Source organism: Nipponia nippon, unplaced genomic scaffold (genome assembly GCF_047370975.1).
Source record: "Nipponia nippon isolate SJK-2023a ecotype South Korea unplaced genomic scaffold, ASM4737097v1 scaffold_4, whole genome shotgun sequence".
In the NCBI taxonomy this organism is placed as follows: domain Eukaryota; kingdom Metazoa; phylum Chordata; class Aves; order Pelecaniformes; family Threskiornithidae; genus Nipponia; species Nipponia nippon.
In genome coordinates this window covers 77440022-77458338 of record NW_028262358.1, presented here as the reverse complement: position 1 = coordinate 77458338, position 18317 = coordinate 77440022, and the positions used below count along the sequence as shown (strand labels likewise).

Sequence of the window (18317 nt, the reverse complement as noted above, 5' to 3'; positions counted from 1 at the left end):
TTGGTTGAAGGATGAGCTTGCAGCGCAACAGCTCGGGCAGATCCTCGGCAGCCGGCTGGTGACTGATTGGCTGCTCAGGCTGTTCACTGTCTCTGCCCCCGTTCAGTCCTGCTGCCGCGGCAGGAGATGTCCGAGGAGCTTTCAAAATTCCCAGCGCTGTGTTTAGAAACACCGAGGTGTAATTTCCTTACACTGTAGCTCAGGTCAGTGAATCACGGTAGGAGGATTGCTGCCACCTCTGTATAAGAGGTGGGGGGAGAGAGAAGTTGTTGAAAGACTCTTGGTTCTTCCTTGTAAAATGTGACCCGTGCAGCTCCCTGCTAGTGGGAGTCTGAATATAGGACATCCTCCTTTTGTTCTCCAGAGTTCCCCCCGGTTTTTTATTTGCGCTGAATAGCACCTACCGCAAGGAGCAATAGGAACTTTGGAACCCTGGCTCTTTCTAAGGTAGCTCTGGAAGAAAGGGCTGATCCGATCCCCCCCCCCCCCCCCCCCCGCCCTTCAGTGAAAGCTACAGTCCTGTTAATGTACGGACAGGTCACTTGTTTGCTGCTTGTCTGCAGGGTGAAATCGTCGCAAATGGTGTAATCCGCTTGCGTTCTAGCAACTTCTGACATGAAACATTGTTTTTTTCTGTCTGCCTTCCAAGTTTGATTTTGTTCTGTGGGGTCGGGACTGGGTGTGTTGCTCTTGCACATCAGTGTTGCTGGGGTAAGCGAGGGAGCCTGATTCTGGTTTTGGCCTCATGGAAGACCACTGGAGTCCTGACAGCTCGATAGGGTGGGTTTTTTTCACTTGCGAAAGGATGAGGTAAGACTTTGGGGGATGCATGCGTGCGTGTTTGCCAGTGGGTTTCAGATGTGAGCTGTCTTCATTGTTAACTTTGGGGAGAGCTGTGGCTTCATCTGGTTGAGAGTTTTAAATGCTGAGTCAGTTTATTGACAAAAACGTATATAATACATGGCTTGTGAAATGCTAATACTGTCATGATTAGATCATGAAATCCTCGTGCTGTCACGATTAGTATTATATCTCCACTTGGAGTAGGAAAAGTACTGCGTGCCTGCTTAGGAGGGAGGAAGTACAACCGCTGTTGTTTGGGGAGGGTTGCTTTTTGTGTTTCTTTTCCTTGCATGCTTTGTGAAGCGAGTAGCTCCTTTTTAAAGGTTTATTGAATTTGCAAGGGAGTCCATGACATGTCATACGCTTGTTTATTTTTGGATCTTGATCGGGGATTTTTCTGAAGGACACATTTTTCATTATGAGTTCACAGTATGTGTCAGCATTTTAAAAAATGAATTACTACTGCTCGTAACATTTTAGGCTGCTAGATTTACATGAAGTCATTTATTTATTTCTATGCGTGAATTATTTATCCTTTCCTCCAGTTTTAGCAACTGACAAAAAATGATGAAACGCAGTGCCAAAATTACGCTCTGGAAGGCCATATGTGAATAATCTTTTTCATCCAGACATTTAAAAACTTTTTTTTTTTTCCCCCAATATTTTTTCCCTTTGGTCTCAGTCCTTAAAGCCTGAACAGTCCTTCTTGATATAAAGTGCCAGTTGTTCTGCTGTCTTGAATATTGCTAGTGCCTCATGCTCGTCTGTGAGCTTGACAGAGAGAAACGTATCTCAGCAAACCCATTACTTGTTGCCTTTCTCTGATAAGGCCGTTCCTTAGAGACAGGCCCTGAATCAGTGATTTTGATGAAGGCAGTGATTTTGAGCTGTTAGGAAGTGTGCCTCGCTGACCTCAGGCACTTTCTCTCCCCTATTGCTTTTATTTCTGTTATACATGGTCACCGAGGAAGCGGTCTGAAAGCATTTTATTGCACGGCACCTCCTTTAGAAGGCTGGTCACTGAACGAAGGGATAAAGTTTATGCGGGCTCCTGTAACTGGAGAACTAGTAGTTAAAAAAACCCAAAACAAATCCGTGTTATTCCAGGACACGCGGGGGCCTTCCCTGTTTGCAGAGGTGTGGGAGCGCTGGTCTCTCAAAGCGCCTTTTGACATCAGGCTTGGAACCGGGGCCCGTGGGTCCCTTGTGCGGGGCGGCGGGCAGCGCCCGGCCCGGCGGGCTGCAGCCGGGCTCCCGCCCTGCCCCTGCCCCTGCCCGCCGCCCCGCTCCCGCCTCCCGGCCGCGGCCGCCCGGCCCCCGGCGCCGCATTAGGACCCTGGTCAGTTCCAGGGCCGCCGCCGCCGCCGCCCCGGGCGGCTCCCGGTGCCGGGCGGGCCCGCAGGCGGCCGGGCTCTCCCCGCCGGCCCGGCTGGGCGCCGCCGCTGCAGCGCCTCCAGGTTGCGGCTGGCCCCGGCTCGCCGGCCGGCTCCTCTCGGCGCGTCCCGTCCCGTCCCGCTCGGACCGAGGGGAGAGCGGCTCAGCCCAGCCCGGCCTCGGCCGGAGCCACAGCTGTCCGCAGCGCCGGGAACCGGCCGTGCAGCTTCAGGCTAACGCTTGACTTCATCTCCGTGCTAGAAATGCTGTTTTAGTGAAAGGGAAAACGTGGTAGCGGCCCGCTTGCCAGAGTGTTGGAAGTTGGGGCTTTGAAGGGAGAGGGGGTACATGTCTGTAGAGAGGAAACTGTTCGGCAAACAGCGCGTTGCTCCCTTGCGGCATGGTTTAGACCCAGAAGGCTGCACAAGGGCCGTAGGGTTTTATTTGTGGGGAGGGAGCTCAGGTCATGCTCCCCTGTGGTTCCCGGCCACGAGGCTGTTTTGGAAGGTCCCGTCGCTGAGAGGCAGCAATGGGCTGAAGGACACCTGGTGGACACAAGTCTGAAATGCCTCCCTGCGACAGCTTTTCGGCAGCCCGGAGACGGCTTCCCCTCAGCTCTGGACATGGAGTTCCTTCGCTGTTTTGCCTGCAAGCCCTCGGCAGCAATGTACTTCATGGCCTCTTGTTAAGCCACCTGGCCTAAGCTGCGATGGGCAGGAGCCCCTTTTGGCTGCTGGCAGCCTGGAGCCAGCCTGTCCTGGCGCTGCCGGCACCCGTCTCCTGGCGGGTACCCCTCCTCGACCACAGCAGCTGAGCTTGCGGGGGCACAACAGAGGCTAAGAATTGCTGACCAGAAAGCCACCCTCAGTTAAAAGTCGTCTGGACAGCTTTAATCTGGTTTAGCAAAACTTCAGTGTTGGCACACATAGATGTGCAGAACATCCTCTGCCAGAATAACCTTCTGATGGGTACAGGGTGAGAAATTGTCTTCGTGTTCAGCTGTACTGGGGGAGAAGCAAACACTGCATGTAAGGTGGATATCAAAAAGTATCTGCTGTGTCAGAGACACCAGTGCAGTGAGTGTTTCAAGTTGACTAGTTCGAGGAGTGATTTCTAGAGATTCTGAGAATTTCATTAAAGTCATTTTAATTAAGGCCAGGATATTTTAAAACCATGAAAAAACTCAAGCTACCATGCAGTAAAACTGATAGGGTGTGCTGTAGCTTGGTTGTGAACTTTTCTTGAGAGGGCAGATGGATGTAAATGAAGATATATGGGGAAGATGAGAAGAACATCTGCCTTTTTCAGCTCTCTGTGAGAAATGTACAAGCGAGACAAAAATAAAACTGAGCCACTGAGCTTGTTTCAGCTTGTGGTAGGTGTAGGAAAATTTCTGGAAGTCCCTTTTCTCTCTTTTCAGTCCAGATGCACAGATCAATGGAGCATTTAACTACCTCTACTGTTGATGTTTAATTTTTTTTGTAGTGTGCTGAAACACATGTTGAAACGCAGACAAGCGCAAACAGCCACCACGTACACCCAGCAATCTGGTTCCAGGTGGATTACCCCCTTGATTCCATGGCTGTTATTTGTCCCCTTTATTTTGACATTTAACGTGAAATTATGCTAGGCGTTAGCTGTTTACTGGGATTTTTAATCTTGACCAATACACAGGCAAGTATTTCTCTGTCTGTCTGTCTCCCTCTCTCACACCAAGGGTGATACAACAGAAGAAAATGTAGCATGAGAAAATGACAAGGCTTAGCTAATTTGTGAAGTGCTCTCTACAGTCCAGGGTTTTTACTGTCCTTTGCTGTGAAGGACTGTTACGAAGAAAACGAAATGCTCACTCAAGTGAGCTATCTGCAGGGTCTGACGAGTGCTAATCTGCTTTCGTAAGAATGTTGATTCCTTGCGGGGTACAGACAGCGGTAATCCCAGCTCTCAGTGTTCGTCACCCACTTCTGCTCTTCCTGTCTTGTTCTGAAATCCTGATGAGCAAAAAGACAAGTGGCAAGATGAGAGAAAGGGATACGATTAATACACTTCGCCATGAAAGTTTGGTTATAATACCAAATTAATGGGCTTTTTACCTTCCTTTTTTTCCACTATCTGAGCAGCAGGATCAATCTTCCAAAGGTTTGGGGTTTTTGGTTTACAAAATTGTTGGTTTTCTGACATTGTTTGGATACATGACATTTAAGAAGATTGGTGAGGAACAGAGAGAGACAAAACCAATAACTCAGCAGTGTTTTGCAAAGGGTTACTCCAAGGCACGTTCTTCTGAATAATGATGAATTGCTTCCTGATTTGTGGTCAGTGACTTTTTTTGGTATAATTACTGTCAAGAAGGAAGCTGAACAACTAGAATACATTTCTTAGACCTAGCATAGTGGAGCATTTTCTTCAAAACCCTTACGCCTTTTTGACCAAACCCACTTGACATATATTACCGGAACTGCTGCCTCCTTCACATAAAAGAGGGTGATCTGTGAGTACATGTCCCAAAGCCATTTCATATTCTGTTTTGTATGCCACTGTATGCTGGTGAGAGAATTGTAGGTCGTCTTTTTTTGTTGTTCTCCTTTTAGCTATCAGGATGGGTATAGGGCAGAGTGGGTGGGGGTGAGGTTTCATTTTGATCTGGAGGAGCAGTCATTCCAGTTCCTAACTTATTAGAAAAGCGAGCTGTGTAGCAGTGAAGTGATTGATAGCTATTGAATAGTTTTGTTTGCTGGAACTAGACTTTTGGGGGTTGCCTTTGATAGGAGAAATAACTTCTGAAGATATTTGACAGTCTCTGTGCATTTCGCTTACTGTTTCTTCTTGTAAATGTATTTCCACAAAACACATTTTTCAGGTGGTGTTCATCTTTGGCTTCCATATGTCTCGGTAAGGTGCTAGTATCTAACAAAGCTGGTCGTACCATATCCAACATGATTGTTAATTTATTTCTGTTTGGCTGACCTGTCACTAAAAATTTCTTGCATCTGTTGCTTTACCTTCTTAAGTTCGGGGGACGGGGGAGAGGAAGAAAGACTTTCCAGTTTTCACTGGCGATGGACTGATCCTGTGCTGCTCTTCTTGTAGGTCACTGGAGTTATAAGCAAAGAGTACATCCCAAAAGGAACGCGCTTTGGACCCCTGATAGGAGAGATCTATACCAGCGATACGGTTCCCAAGAATGCGAACAGAAAATACTTTTGGCGGGTAAGCAGGAAAAAACAGCACCATGTTGTTGCAGTAAGCAGATCACTAAATGAGTACAGCTGAGAAGCTGGGTCACTTCCTGCTTCAGACCTGTGTGAGTGCAGGGGGGCGACTTCTGTACGCTGCCAGGCACGAACAGAGCCAGCGGGGTGAACTAAGCTGAGTGAAAGCCTGGCTGTCTTGGATGTAGGGACTGTGCGGGTGGAGAGAGCAGGGGAGATGCACAGCCCTTCCTGGCTCTGTCTTCCGAAATGGATCGGTGCTTGATTGTGTAAAGAAATAGTTCTGCTGCTTGCTCTAGGGGCAGGTTATTTTGCATTTCTTCACAGCAGAAAGTCATTCTTGTTTATGCAAATGTCGCGTATCCTTGATTTTTCCAGCTATGAAGAAGCTGTGAAAGTACTGCGTCATCTTTCACTCTGGGATTATGATATATTTTGTAACATTTTTCCCTGGGTTCTGAATAGAACTGCTGTAACACAGTGGTGGTGGTCTTCAGCGTGGGTCATTCAAGTCATAAGCTTTCCTAGTCGACTTCAGAAAATGTTAAAAGAGCAGCCCACAGATCTAAGTGAAGAGAAAAATCCATAAATGGCAGACAAACACTAGAGGTGATGCCTAATTTGTACTCTGTAGTATAAGCTGGAAGGGAGCACCAGCCAATTTGTTCTGGCTTGGGAAGTCTGTGCTGGGGAATATGCTTCCAGTTTTATCAGTTGACATAATCCTCAGTCTCCTTTACAGACCCATTATTAATTGTTAGAGAACATTCCTTCAGCCCCATCTCCTTCCATGGATTTGTTTTGCTGCCTTCTAGCCATTTAGGTTGTGTCTAAATGGGTGGATTTGGGAGTATATCCAAGCCTCTGTGCCCAGGTGCCTGCCTGCCTTGCAATATCCCAACCTCATATCCAGGTGAAACCCAGGGCAAGCACCAGCATTCCCCACACCCCTTTCTTCCTACCTAATTGCATCATTTTGGTTTTCTCGGATCATCTTTGTGCAGTGTAAAATACAGCATTGCACAGGCAGTTATTTGCATGGGTGTTTTTACAAAGCAGGCGACTGTTTTCATATTCATAAGGATACAAAATGGTTTTTTTAGCCATATTTTTCGGGAGCTTCCAGCATAGGAAGAGACTGGTATGCCGGCCCTAGCCCTGCCAGTTGCTAATAAGAGGGCAAACACTGGGAAGAGGGGCTGCTAACCATCTTGCAGGACTTCATTCATATATAGCAGCGAGAAAGATGACATCATTCTCATGATGTGATTTTAAGGCTTAATGCTGAGGGATCCTCGGAAATAATATCCTAGGAGCCATCTAAGCATCATTAAATTCCCTTTTATAATGTCTTGATTCGTTCAAGACATGCTGCTGCACCGAAAATGAATTCCTTCCTAGGGGTCTGAAACAGGCTTGCATATGCAAAGGAAATGGTGGGAGATAACTTCCCACATGTTATTAAAGGCATCCTGGGCTTGCTGGCAGGAGCAGGAACATCTGCTATGCGCGCGGGGGGACGCTGCCTGCGCCTTGCCCGCACGAGGGGAGCGGGGCTGCCCGGGGCTGACGTCATTTCTGGGAACCATGCCGTGACTCAGCACATCTGGTCTCGCCTTCCCCAGAATAGGTGGGAGCCCAGTGGGGCGCCCTCGCCCCGGAGCCGGAGCACGGTGACCCCGGCGGGGCGCCTTCGCCCCGGAGCCAGAGCACGGTGACCGGCAGCAGCCGTGGCCCTGCTGTGGGAGCCGTGGAGGGCTGGTTTGGTAAGCAGCTGCGGGTGTCGAGCGCCGGAGCCCCGCGTTCCTGGAAGTTCGCGAGCCAGGGTGAGCAGAGAAACCCGAATGCTCCTCTTGATGCAGCACAACTCGCCCGGCTCCCTTCCATTTTCTCATAACAAACACACCGCAAAATCTCTCGCAAGCTGCTTTGATGAGGCCACATATATTTCCCCCTTCTCAGTTTACAGGAAGTTACTCTTAAAGAAAGTGATTCTGGTGTTTACGGCCCACGTTAAAGGGCCAGGCTGCCTTGCCCCTCTCCGCCGGTGGCTCTCCGGGGAGAAGAGGAGAGGTCCCGGCCGGCTGGCGGGCACTCGTGGGACCCGCTGCCCGGCCAGGTAGGTGTGAAAGACAGTGGTGTGAACGCAAAGGCAGGAACATGCTGTGGAGTGTTTTCCCCGAGACGAGCTCCGTCTCCCCTTCAGAAGGGCATTTCCTGCTCAGTGAGGTGCGTCGCTGGTGCAGGCTGCTCCCGCTCCAAGGTCTGGCTTTTGCCTGGTCGTCTGTTTTGCGAAACCCAGGAACCCCGTTTCATCCAGTGCGGAGCTAGTTCCCACTGAGAGTAAGGGATGCGTCTTTAACAAATGTGTCTCCTGGATTTTTTTTTTTTCTTTTTTTTTTTTTTTTAAATCTCTTATTCTTCCACTTTAAGAAACAGTAGCTTCTCTCAGCGATTGGGACTTCTTTCCCCCAAGCTGCTGAGCAGTGTTTAGATTCATGTTTCTTTCCCCTCTGCGGACAAGCCGGAGCATGTCCCTCGATAGGAAAAGTGACTTCTCATCGTCTGGCCCCTCTCCAGGTCTTCGTTAAGTTATGGCAGGTGAAGTTCATCTTTGCCTCGCCCAGCCTTTCTACAAAAGGGCTACAGTCCACCTATGAGCAAGTGTTGCTTTAGGACTCTGGGGGAGTGGAGGATGTTTGCATAGTTTAAACCTTTGGGCGGAGGTGGTAGGAAACTGCAAGTACAGAGGCCATAGAAAAAAGCAAGAAAGACTCTGACGTAGCACAGCCAGTCAGTCTTCTACACAGGTGACTCAAAGCATTAATGCAAGCATGCACTCAGACCTGCAGTCATTAGCATCGCCCACTTGTTGATCGTAGCACCAGGAAAAGGACTCTAAGGTAGACTGTTCACGCAGGGAGAGTACTCTGCATTTCAGATTTTGGGTCTGATTTGTCCGTACTAGCAAAGCCAGAGAGGCTAAGCAGAAATGGAAAGGGTGACTGTGGACTTACTTTTGAATAAGCATCTCTTTTCTTAAAGCAGAGGATATCATAGTTGGAAAGGGGGGGACCCAGCTTGAATTCTTATTTCAGTAATATCTTCTCATTTAAAAAAAAAAAAAAAAAAAAGGCAAGCTTATCATTTTTCCCCTCTGGACTCTGTGCGCACGTGTTGCGTATTGCGCGTATATATATTCATAGGCACTTCCTCTCTATTCCAGATCTATTCAAGTGGTGAGCTTCACCACTTCATTGACGGATTTAACGAGGACAAGAGCAACTGGATGCGTTATGTAAACCCTGGCTACTCTGTTCAGGAACAGAACTTGGCTGCTTGTCAGAATGGAATGAACATCTACTTCTACACCATCAAGCCCATCCCTGCCAACCAAGAGCTGCTTGTGTGGTATTGCCGAGACTTTGCAGAGAGGCTGCACTATCCCTCCTCCAGAGAGCTGACAATGATGAACCTCAGTAAGTGGATTACAGTATAAACAAGGAATGCTAGTAATGTCTCTTCTGCCTATATGATCTAATAATAAGTTGTATAATTACACAGCTGCATCATTTGTTGTGTCACAGTAGATAGCTCAGAGTGGAAAAAGGGAATTAAAAAACCCAACACAACGGAATGAGTTCCCTGTGCCCGTTCAAACGTAAACAGATGATAAAAAATCTGAACAGTTACTGGTTTACAATCTGAGTCTTATCTGATGAAATTCTGGACAACCAACCTGAATATATCCTCTGCCTTCAGAACCACAGATGTTGGTTCACTCTCAGACTTTCCAAGTCCAGATTTCGTAGTGCGTTGAGCAGAAGTCTGCTTTGATAGCATATACTAAAGGCTGTCCAGTCATGCTCCCACAGGGTTGCCCTCACTGTACAAGGAAGTGGCCGTATGCCATGACTCTGTCTAGGTGTCCAACAAAATATACATTGACTGCATAATGCTCTTCAAGCATTGCATCTACGCTTACTTATCTTATGGGAGCAAACCTCCTGTGGTCTTCTCATTTGGTTACTTCTTTTTTTAAGCTCAGTGTATTTTGCCGCCGTTTCTTGGCTCTGTATCACAGCTTTCATTTTCTGTTCAAAAATAATAGCACTGGTAGCAAGGGGAAGAGGTATTTCCAGGAGTTTATCTCTGTGTTCCTCTGTGGTTTCTGACCATTTCCAGCCTCATCGCTTTACTCATAGCTTAATCACTGCCTAGCACCTCACCCAGAGCCCCTTGAAGAGAGGGAGAGATTCTTGCTGACTTCTCATTTGACTCTTGGGCTGCCTCCCTTCCTGCTAGCTGCTCTGAGATAGAGCAGAGCATTCTTTTGTCCTTCTGCCAGCGCCTACACTGAAATTTGAAGGAAAAACTGCAAGCAGGTTTTTGTATAAAAAAGACTGTTTGCTGTTATTTGGCAACAAATAATGGGTTATAAAATACCAGTGTTACTTTGGGGATCGTTGGAGCTAAAACGTAACCCTGCATCATGAAAATGATGTCACACATTCAGATGAATCAAAAGTACATCTATCCTCCATGGATGTCGTCCTTTCACCAGTTTTCAGTCTTTCCCTACTAAATGTAATAAATTTTAGAAGAAAATTTGCTTTCTTTTAATGACAGAGGGAAGAGAGGGAGGGGATGTCCTATGCTGCTATATTCCTTATTCAAAAAAATCTCACTGATTCTGTCACCTTTGCACATACGTCATTTCACCACTCGCTGTGCAGTTTTGTTTCCCGAGACAGTGAACTGTTGGCTTTTCAGTGGGACCTGCAGGTGGGATGAGACAACAGCAGCATTAAGGGTTCCTGTGGATAAGGAGTTTGCAAAGATCCAGGCAGATACATTTGGCCACTGGCTAGGAGGATACACAAACGCAGCCTCGGTTTCCTGCATCTGCTGGCATCTTAGGTTGCAGAAGTAGCAAGGAATGTATTTGTAAAGTGTCAACTAATTACCTGGTTACGTTTGTTCAGGTCAAAACTGGGGGTGTCTGGACATACGCAGGGTAATCTATTTTAGTAAAAGTAGTATGTGGATTTAAAGAGACGGGATCTTGAGCAACAATCATGTAGTTCAGCCTTAACATTCGAATGAGCAATCTTTCCAGACACTGGGATCGAAATTTCCCGTCTTCTTTTAAAAGATAATTCTGTTTAAACCATTTAGAAATTTTGTTAGTTCCCCCCACCTAAAGAAAACAGCAGTTCAGAAAAATGAGAAGAAGTTCTCACCTTTTTTATCTTTCTGCTTCATCTTTGTGACAAACACATTCAGGCCTAAGGCCTGTGGTTAGGCCAGAAACCCTACAGGTACCGTAAGGATTGAGGTTTTATAAAGTTTCGGTGCCCTTTCTTGAAAAGTACAGAAAAAAATCCAGAGGTTTCCCAAAGATGCTTATTTGCTGAAGGCCCTGTAGCAACAGTGAGAGCAGGGATAGTTTTTCCAGCATTAGTACTGGAACCAGATGAGTTTAAAGTGAATGTCAGCACCGTTCAGTTTTCTTCTTCCCGTTCCTCCCAGGCCACTTCTTCTAGTTAAAGCTAAAATTAGCGAACATCCTGCTGCCTCTCCAGCCTCTCTGTCTAGTGCAAGCTGGGCCAAGGTGCCCTCACACTGCGTTCATTTATGAATAAAGTGCAGAAGGCTTGTTCGAGATAGCTAGCAACCTGTGCCTGCTGCAGACGTGGGGCTTTGCCCCATCAAAACATCTTAACACAGTCTTGCTTGGGGGGACCCCCAACCGGTCACCTCCTTCACCTGCTAGAAAGTCAGGAAAGCCCTCTCCAGCCAAACGGATCGCTAATAATTCGGTGTTTCAAGTGGCACGGCTTTCCTCAGAGGAGCAGGCGAGCATCATCACCTCTCGCAGCTCCTGGCTGCTGGTTTTGGCACCCTCTGAGGAAGAGGGAGGGAAAATCGGGGTCCAGGTCCCACCACAGGCTAAGTCAGGGCTCCCTCACGCCGGGACAAGCACCTGCATGGGGCTGCAGCACTGCCAGCCCATGGCTGTGGTGCGTTGTGCCCAGCTACCTCCCTCCACCGCGTCTTGGGTGTGCAGAGCATGCCGGTGCCCGCGGCAGGCTTTGGAAGAGCCGTGCCTTGGCTGGTTGCCCGGCCTGGCACAGGAGAGGCCACTTGGGACACACACCTACAGAGAGCTTCCAGCGTGGCCTCAGTCTTGCCAGCTTAAAATGTAGGCAGCTGCATTAGGTGCCTCAGGGGCTTGGGGATCACGGTATTGAAGTTCAGCACCTCAGTTCCTCTTTAAGCACCCGACCGGGATGGGCCTCTGGGGAAAAATGTATCAGAGAATTTCTCTGGCTTTATTTCCTGTAATTAGTGGCCTCAAAAATGAGAGAACCACCACTTTAGAGCATAAATATATTTACACATCCACATATAACATCTACTTGCCTCTGGAACAGCAAACTTTCAAATTAAAGGTAACTTCTCCAGCATTAGTTCATGTGTGCCATAGAAGGAAAGCATCCAGATTCAAGACAGCAATTAGGCATGTACTTAGTTATGGGTCCTGTCCTCTGTGTTTTCTTGAATTGAGGCCTTTGACCCAGTCCTTCAGACGCTGAAGCACACACCTACCTTCATGGCCATGATTAGCTCCAAGTGGAGCCACATAACTTCAAGTGGATGTTGAAGGGCCTGCAAGGAATTGCACAATAGTGGTAGAGGCAAGACTCCGTGTTACCCCATCAGTGGAAACTAAGTCTCGTTTCGAACAATCCCCTTCTCCTTCCTGCCTGTTTTGAGGCCACTGATGTTGTTGTCTATCAGTATTTGAGATACGTCACGTTTGGATGGTGCCATTGTCCAGTAAATGGTTTTAAGTGTGATGGCACAAGATTTCTATATTCTGCTGGCCAAAAAGTCAATTTTCGGTAATTTGTTAAATGTACTTAACCTCGTTCAGCTGGGCCTTCAGATTGTCTTTTAGTGTGTGGTATTTTATTTTTGGACTAGCGAACAGACTGAGGAAATTTGCTTCAGGGGTCCCACATAGTTTAGCATTTCATTCCTACCTCATCATAGGAGGATTATTTTGGGATGGAGGGTGGAGAGGGTAACAGAGGTTTTTGTTTTGTTTTGTTTAATTTAAAAAAACCCAAACAATTGCATTGACTCAGGACATGACTATTTGATAATAATGTTCATGTATTGCAATCATATGATGCAACTTCCTGCTGCTCACGTCCGTGTTTGTCTCCTCAGTCAGGTACGGGTAGGTGACATCTTTTGGTCAAGCTTCAGGAAAAAAGTTGGAGTTGGGGGGAAGACAGTTTCCGTATTTACCAAACATTTGGCAATCTTTTTGTTTCATTAACAGGTTTAATGAGGTATTACTTAAAATCTTCAGGGTTCTATGAAGATTAGCTTTCTAATGCTGTTTCTTAAATGTGATTTATTCTTTTCTTCTTCCTGCTGGCCCTGACACGCTGGCCGTTAGCTAAGCCCTCCTGCTCGCTTTCCCTTTTGTTTATGGGCAGTTTCACTTTCTGGTTTTGAAGCTTTTCTGTTTGGGTTGAGAGGAAACATCTGCACTCGCTTAAAAAAATGCCTCCTGGAATTTTCAAAAGGGCTCAGGAAAATTATTTTGAAATGATATGAAAGGTTGTCTTCACAAAACCAGAATTTGGGGGCTAAAGTTGACTTAATATAGAGGATTATTTGAAGGCTTCCTTTAGGACCTCTGAGCAAAATGTTTTCAAAGGCATGTCACCCTGCCTTGGACACATTTAGAAAACAGATGATCAAATTATATACTTCTAAATGTTGGTCTCCATTCTCACTTTGAGTGGAAACACTCTTTGTTTTGCCTGCTTCACAACTTCGAGGTTCTCTTTCTACTAGCAAAAGAGGTGCTTAATTTAGATCGAAAATGTGAATCGGCATAATGAAGCTCCACCACTCGTAGTGTTCAGTACCATCTCACTCCTGAAATTACTATTGAAATTACTGTCTGCCTACAACCGTTTTTCAAGTTTTTAGAAAAAACAGATCATTGTTTTTATGAAGTCTTTCTCAGGCTGCAGATCGGAGCCCAAGAAACGAGAGCAAAGCCTACGGCTATGCAGCAGTCTGTAGCTGCAACACCCACATTGGAGTGACTTCAGGCAGCCCCTCCGCCCCAGTTTTATTAATGCTTAAAAGTAACAGGAGTTTTGTCCCTTTTCCGCTTGCACGCGCTCACTAATCTCAGATCTGAGCGAATAATCTGTTGACCTCGGTGAGAAGTGGATCAGGCTCCTAAAGAGGCACCTCTGGGTTTTTTTTCTTTCTCTCCCACCACCCCCTCAGATCAGTAACTTAAAAATGCAGCTGCACTGTTCTTGTTCTGTCATGAACCTCTTTTCTGTATGTGTCTCTCTGACCACAGAAACTAGACAGATCTTGGAAGAGTATGTGCCGATTTTTAGAGTATATACGTGTATATGGGGGTGGGAGGGAGAAATGCATTTCAAGAGGGAGACATTGTGATTGGTAAGAACTTAAATCTAAAATCACAAGTTAAAGAAAACATTTATAAGAAATATCTCTCTTTAACTTTGAAGTATGGCTCCTTTAAGAGCAACAAGAAGGGTTGTAAACCTCTCAATCAGTTTCAGCCCTGGTTTAAATCCACGCTCAGTATAAAACATAAGAACCTCTCCTTGGCCCCTTCTCTTATTTTACACGGTGCTGACACACTTGTTTGTGTTTTGATCTCTCTGGTATTCCCAAGTGTCCCTTGTGCTCAGGTAATAGGGGAAGAAGCTAAGAGGGGACTTAAGGACCAAAGATGGCTTGCAAACTAAAGAGAGATGTCACAGTTAATAATCTTTAAATATTGCGACTTCTGTCTACACATGGAAATTAGCAGGAGGGGAGGCTTTACCGGGAACTTTGAAGGGAAGGAAAGAACAATTATCTTTAGTCTGTCGAGTGGGGACATGGGCCTGTTGCACAAAGAAAGTTACGTTCTCGGTGTGAGCTTCCTTTCTGTCACTCGCGAGCTTGCTCCGGCGCCTGAGGCACGTACGTCCCGACCCCAGTGTTTAACCTTGTGACAGTAGGAGCCGTTCCTCCAGCTGAAGCGGCCCCGGTTTCTCTATTACTTTTCCAGCAGCGCCAGCACTTCTCCTTCCTCTTTTCCTCCCCCCACCTCCCGGATTTTTTTTCTTTAAAAGAGAAAAGTGTCAATTTGAACTTCCTGCTCGACAGACCCCACTGAGAAACTGATACGGGCCTGATAAGGTGCTATTTATTTATTTTTTCTGCTGTGAGGCTTCACAAGTCCAGCTTCCCCACCTCTCTCACCCAGCTTTCAATACTTCTCAGTCTCAATACTTCCCAATGCTGATAGCGTTACCGGGAATGTTTGCTCTGAGGCGCTGGCGTGGCGACAGGCAGCTGATAAGAGGATGTAGATAATATTATCCACGGTGCCATTGTGGAGCTTCTTGAACCTAGTAGGACCTCTATGTTATACCCAAAAAGCTGGGTGGATGTTTAGAAAGTGAGTTACCCGTCCATGAGCACAGACAAATGACAAAAGGAAGTAGATGGTTTTTTAATGCCAGACAACGCAACGCACTATTAATTTATTTTCGAAACAGCTCTGCATTAAACTTTAACATCGAGAGAAGTAATTGGGAAGCTGCCTGCTGTATAACACGCCCTATGTCTTATCATAAATATTTTAATTGAACGTAACTGTGTTCAATTGCATTTCATTGCAACTTGAAAATACACAAACTGCCCACATATCCCAAACTAAATTTGCTTGCTACTAGTCTAATGCCATTTGAAAAAGGATGCTACTGTAAAAGTGGGTTGCTGTGAGTAGGGGCATGCTTTGAAAACAGCTGTTTTCTTGGATACATTTAATAAATGGCTGTTTCGTTGCCTTATAGGGTAATGTTGCCAAATGATAGATTCCATCAGAGTAGCGAACAGTGAAGCAAAGAATCCGCGTTGAAAGTGGCATGGTCATTGCCCGTTCCCGTCTTCCTCACTGGGTTCAGCTGGTCCTCCAAAAATCAGAAATAACTGTTTCTCACCCCAGTTAGCGAAGTAAGAACAGTCAGTCACAAAAGCAGAAATTTTGCTAAAGGGCTGTGATACTTTTGAGTCATGTACCTATCGGCGTTGACTGGTACCTTCTGACGGAAAACTTTGTGCATAAGTAACCACGAGTATGAAACCTTCTTGAAGTTTTTCCCCTATAAGAAAATATCTTAAAAATCATCATTTCAAGATTATATAACTATTAACTTTGGGAGATTAGATAAAAGCAGACTCCTTTTTCTATTGAAGACCTCTTTCAGTGTACCGTTTATATTATATTATGTCCAGATAACAAGGTAGAGTCTTTGAATAGAAATAAACAGTGTATGCGCTGAACTGAGCCGAATGGATGCTAGCTTCTATTTCCTTCTAACTGTATATTTCTTTTGCCCCCCCCCCTGCTTTTTTTAAAGTACATTTCAACTTAAGCTGGAGCCAACTAGTCTTGCTTTCTTTTGCTTTGCTTCAGCATTTTTTTTATAAAGTACAGCTGGAAGCAGAGGAGTTTTGCATAGACTGAATGCCACAGAAACCTGCAGTAAATAGTCTGCTTTGTTGTAGATGTTCCTAAGCAGTATATTTAATGAGTAATGATCTGTTTACTGATGGAGAATACCTTCTCTTTGAAGAAGGCTTTCATCCTAGCCAGCCATGGGTTTTTTGGTACTGTAAGTAATTGAACTGACTGGTGAAGTGACTGCTGCGGTTTGGCAAAAGCCGATTTGTCATGCCTTGTTATTTTACTGAGGAACATTTCTGGGAGCTTGCGTTCTGCAAAGTCCTTCTGTTAAACCTGTATTGTGAACAAATGCTTGTTACTGCATTTATTAGAAATGCTGCTTAAATAGACATTCAGTAGCGAAGCTAGTGAAATTTAAGGGGAAAGAAAGGTGAAATCAGTTTGCGAAGTGGAGACAAGCACTCTGGAAGTGAATCGTCATCCAGATCTGTACGTACTGGCTGGTTTCCCTTAAATTAACAATGCTTTTTATTAACACTTAATACCAGCAGGCATTTCTTCACACAGAAATTAGTTTTTTGGCGAGTTAAATGATTGCTCATCTCTGAGAATGGCCCTTCCTTCCCACTAAACTTGTAGGAGTTAGATGGTGTTTTGAAAAGAGATAATGACGGTGGCATATCTAAATAATCATTACCTTGTCTTTGTGTTTCAGCACAAACACACGTTAATCCAAAGCAGCACAGTGCTGAAAAAGATGAGCTCTATCAGAAAAGCATCCCAAAGAAGGAGCACAGTGTGAAAGAAATCCTGAAAATGGAATCCAGTCCTCCAAAAGGAAAAGACTTGTTCCAGACCAACATTTCACCAGTTACTCCAGAAAAAGACTTGGATGATTTGCGCAAGAACTATAGCCCGGAGAGGTGTTTCTTCCCTCGAGTTGTCTACCCGATCCGACCTCACATTCCAGAAGACTATCTGAAAGCTTCCTTAGCATACGGGATGGACAGACCCAGCTACATTACTCACTCGCCTATCCAGACGTCTACTACGCCGAGTCCTTCCGGGAGGAGCAGCCCAGACCAAAGTTTAAAAAGTTCAAGCCCTCACAGCAGTCCAGGGGTCACGGTTTCGCCTCTGGCACCTACTTCCCAAGAGCACAGAGAGCCGTACTCTTACTTGAATGGATCGTATGGCTCCGAAGGATTGGGGTCTTATCCTGGATACGCACCCCCTGGCCACCTCCCACCTGCCTTCCTACCGTCCTATAACCCCCACTACCCCAAATTCCTGTTACCTCCATTCAATATGAGCTGTAATAACCTGAGCGCTTTGAACAATATCAATGGCATCAACAATTTCAATCTCTTCCCGAGGATGTATCCTCTTTATGGCAACCTGCTCAGCGGAAGTGGCCTTTCCCACCCCATGTTGAACCCCACCACGCTCCCCAGTTCATTGCCCAGCGAAGGAGGCCGTCGATTGCTGCAGCCCGATCATCCGAGAGACTTCCTCATACCAGCACCTAACAGTGCCTTCTCTATCACGGGCGCTGCTGCCAGCATGAAGGACAAGCCATGCAGCCCCACCAGCGGGTCACCCACAGCTGGTACAGCAGCCAGTTCAGAACACATAATGCAACCTAAACCTACCTCAGTGGTGTTGGCTGCCACCGGCGGCGAAGAAGCCATGAATCTCATTAAAAGTAAGAGGAATGTGACCGGTTACAAAACGCTCCCGTACCCACTGAAGAAGCAGAATGGGAAGATCAAGTACGAATGCAACGTTTGCTCCAAGACTTTTGGCCAGCTCTCCAATCTGAAGGTAGGCAGTGGAAAATAAGACAGGAGCCTTCTTGGAAGGCTCTGGTTTCTCCCTATAGGTTATCTAGGAAAAGCAGGGACAGGCCTCCCTTGCTCGTTAGGCTATTCATCAGTCTGGGCTTAACATGGCACCCCCCAGCAAGAAAGCATGGTTGTGAAGAGAGTGTTTTAATACTGACACCACCTAATTAACTAGATAACATTGTATTTTGGCAAGAGGAGTCTTCCGCTAACTTCAGGAAACATCTGAAAGTACTTTCGTTACAGTACTGGAAACTGCAAATTGTTAATTGCTTTGTTTCTCCCTAGGTGCACCTCCGAGTACACAGCGGAGAGAGACCATTTAAATGCCAGACTTGCAATAAAGGCTTCACGCAGCTGGCTCACCTCCAGAAGCACTATCTGGTACACACGGGAGAGAAACCCCACGAGTGTCAGGTATGTAACACACCACAGAGACGTCTTCCCGTGGAGGCCGAAGGGGACAGCAGGGCCCCTGCACGCCCCGTACGGCGCACGGGGAGGGCTGTG

The 18317-nt window shown here is 46.4% G+C and overlaps 1 protein-coding gene across 3 annotated transcripts in view; it reads left to right on the top strand.

The window, feature by feature from the left end:
* The window catches only part of PRDM1 (PR/SET domain 1), a 102906-nt gene that overhangs the window by 80910 nt on the left and 3679 nt on the right, over positions 1-18317 (top strand). For all 3 annotated transcript variants that reach the window (XM_087775048.1, XM_087775047.1, XM_009463322.2), the window contains 4 exons: positions 5308-5427; positions 8656-8908; positions 16679-17787; positions 18096-18224. In XM_087775048.1, the coding sequence (XP_087631174.1) occupies positions 5308-5427; positions 8656-8908; positions 16679-17787; positions 18096-18224 (1611 nt within the window). The remainder of the gene's footprint in view (positions 1-5307; positions 5428-8655; positions 8909-16678; positions 17788-18095; positions 18225-18317) is intronic.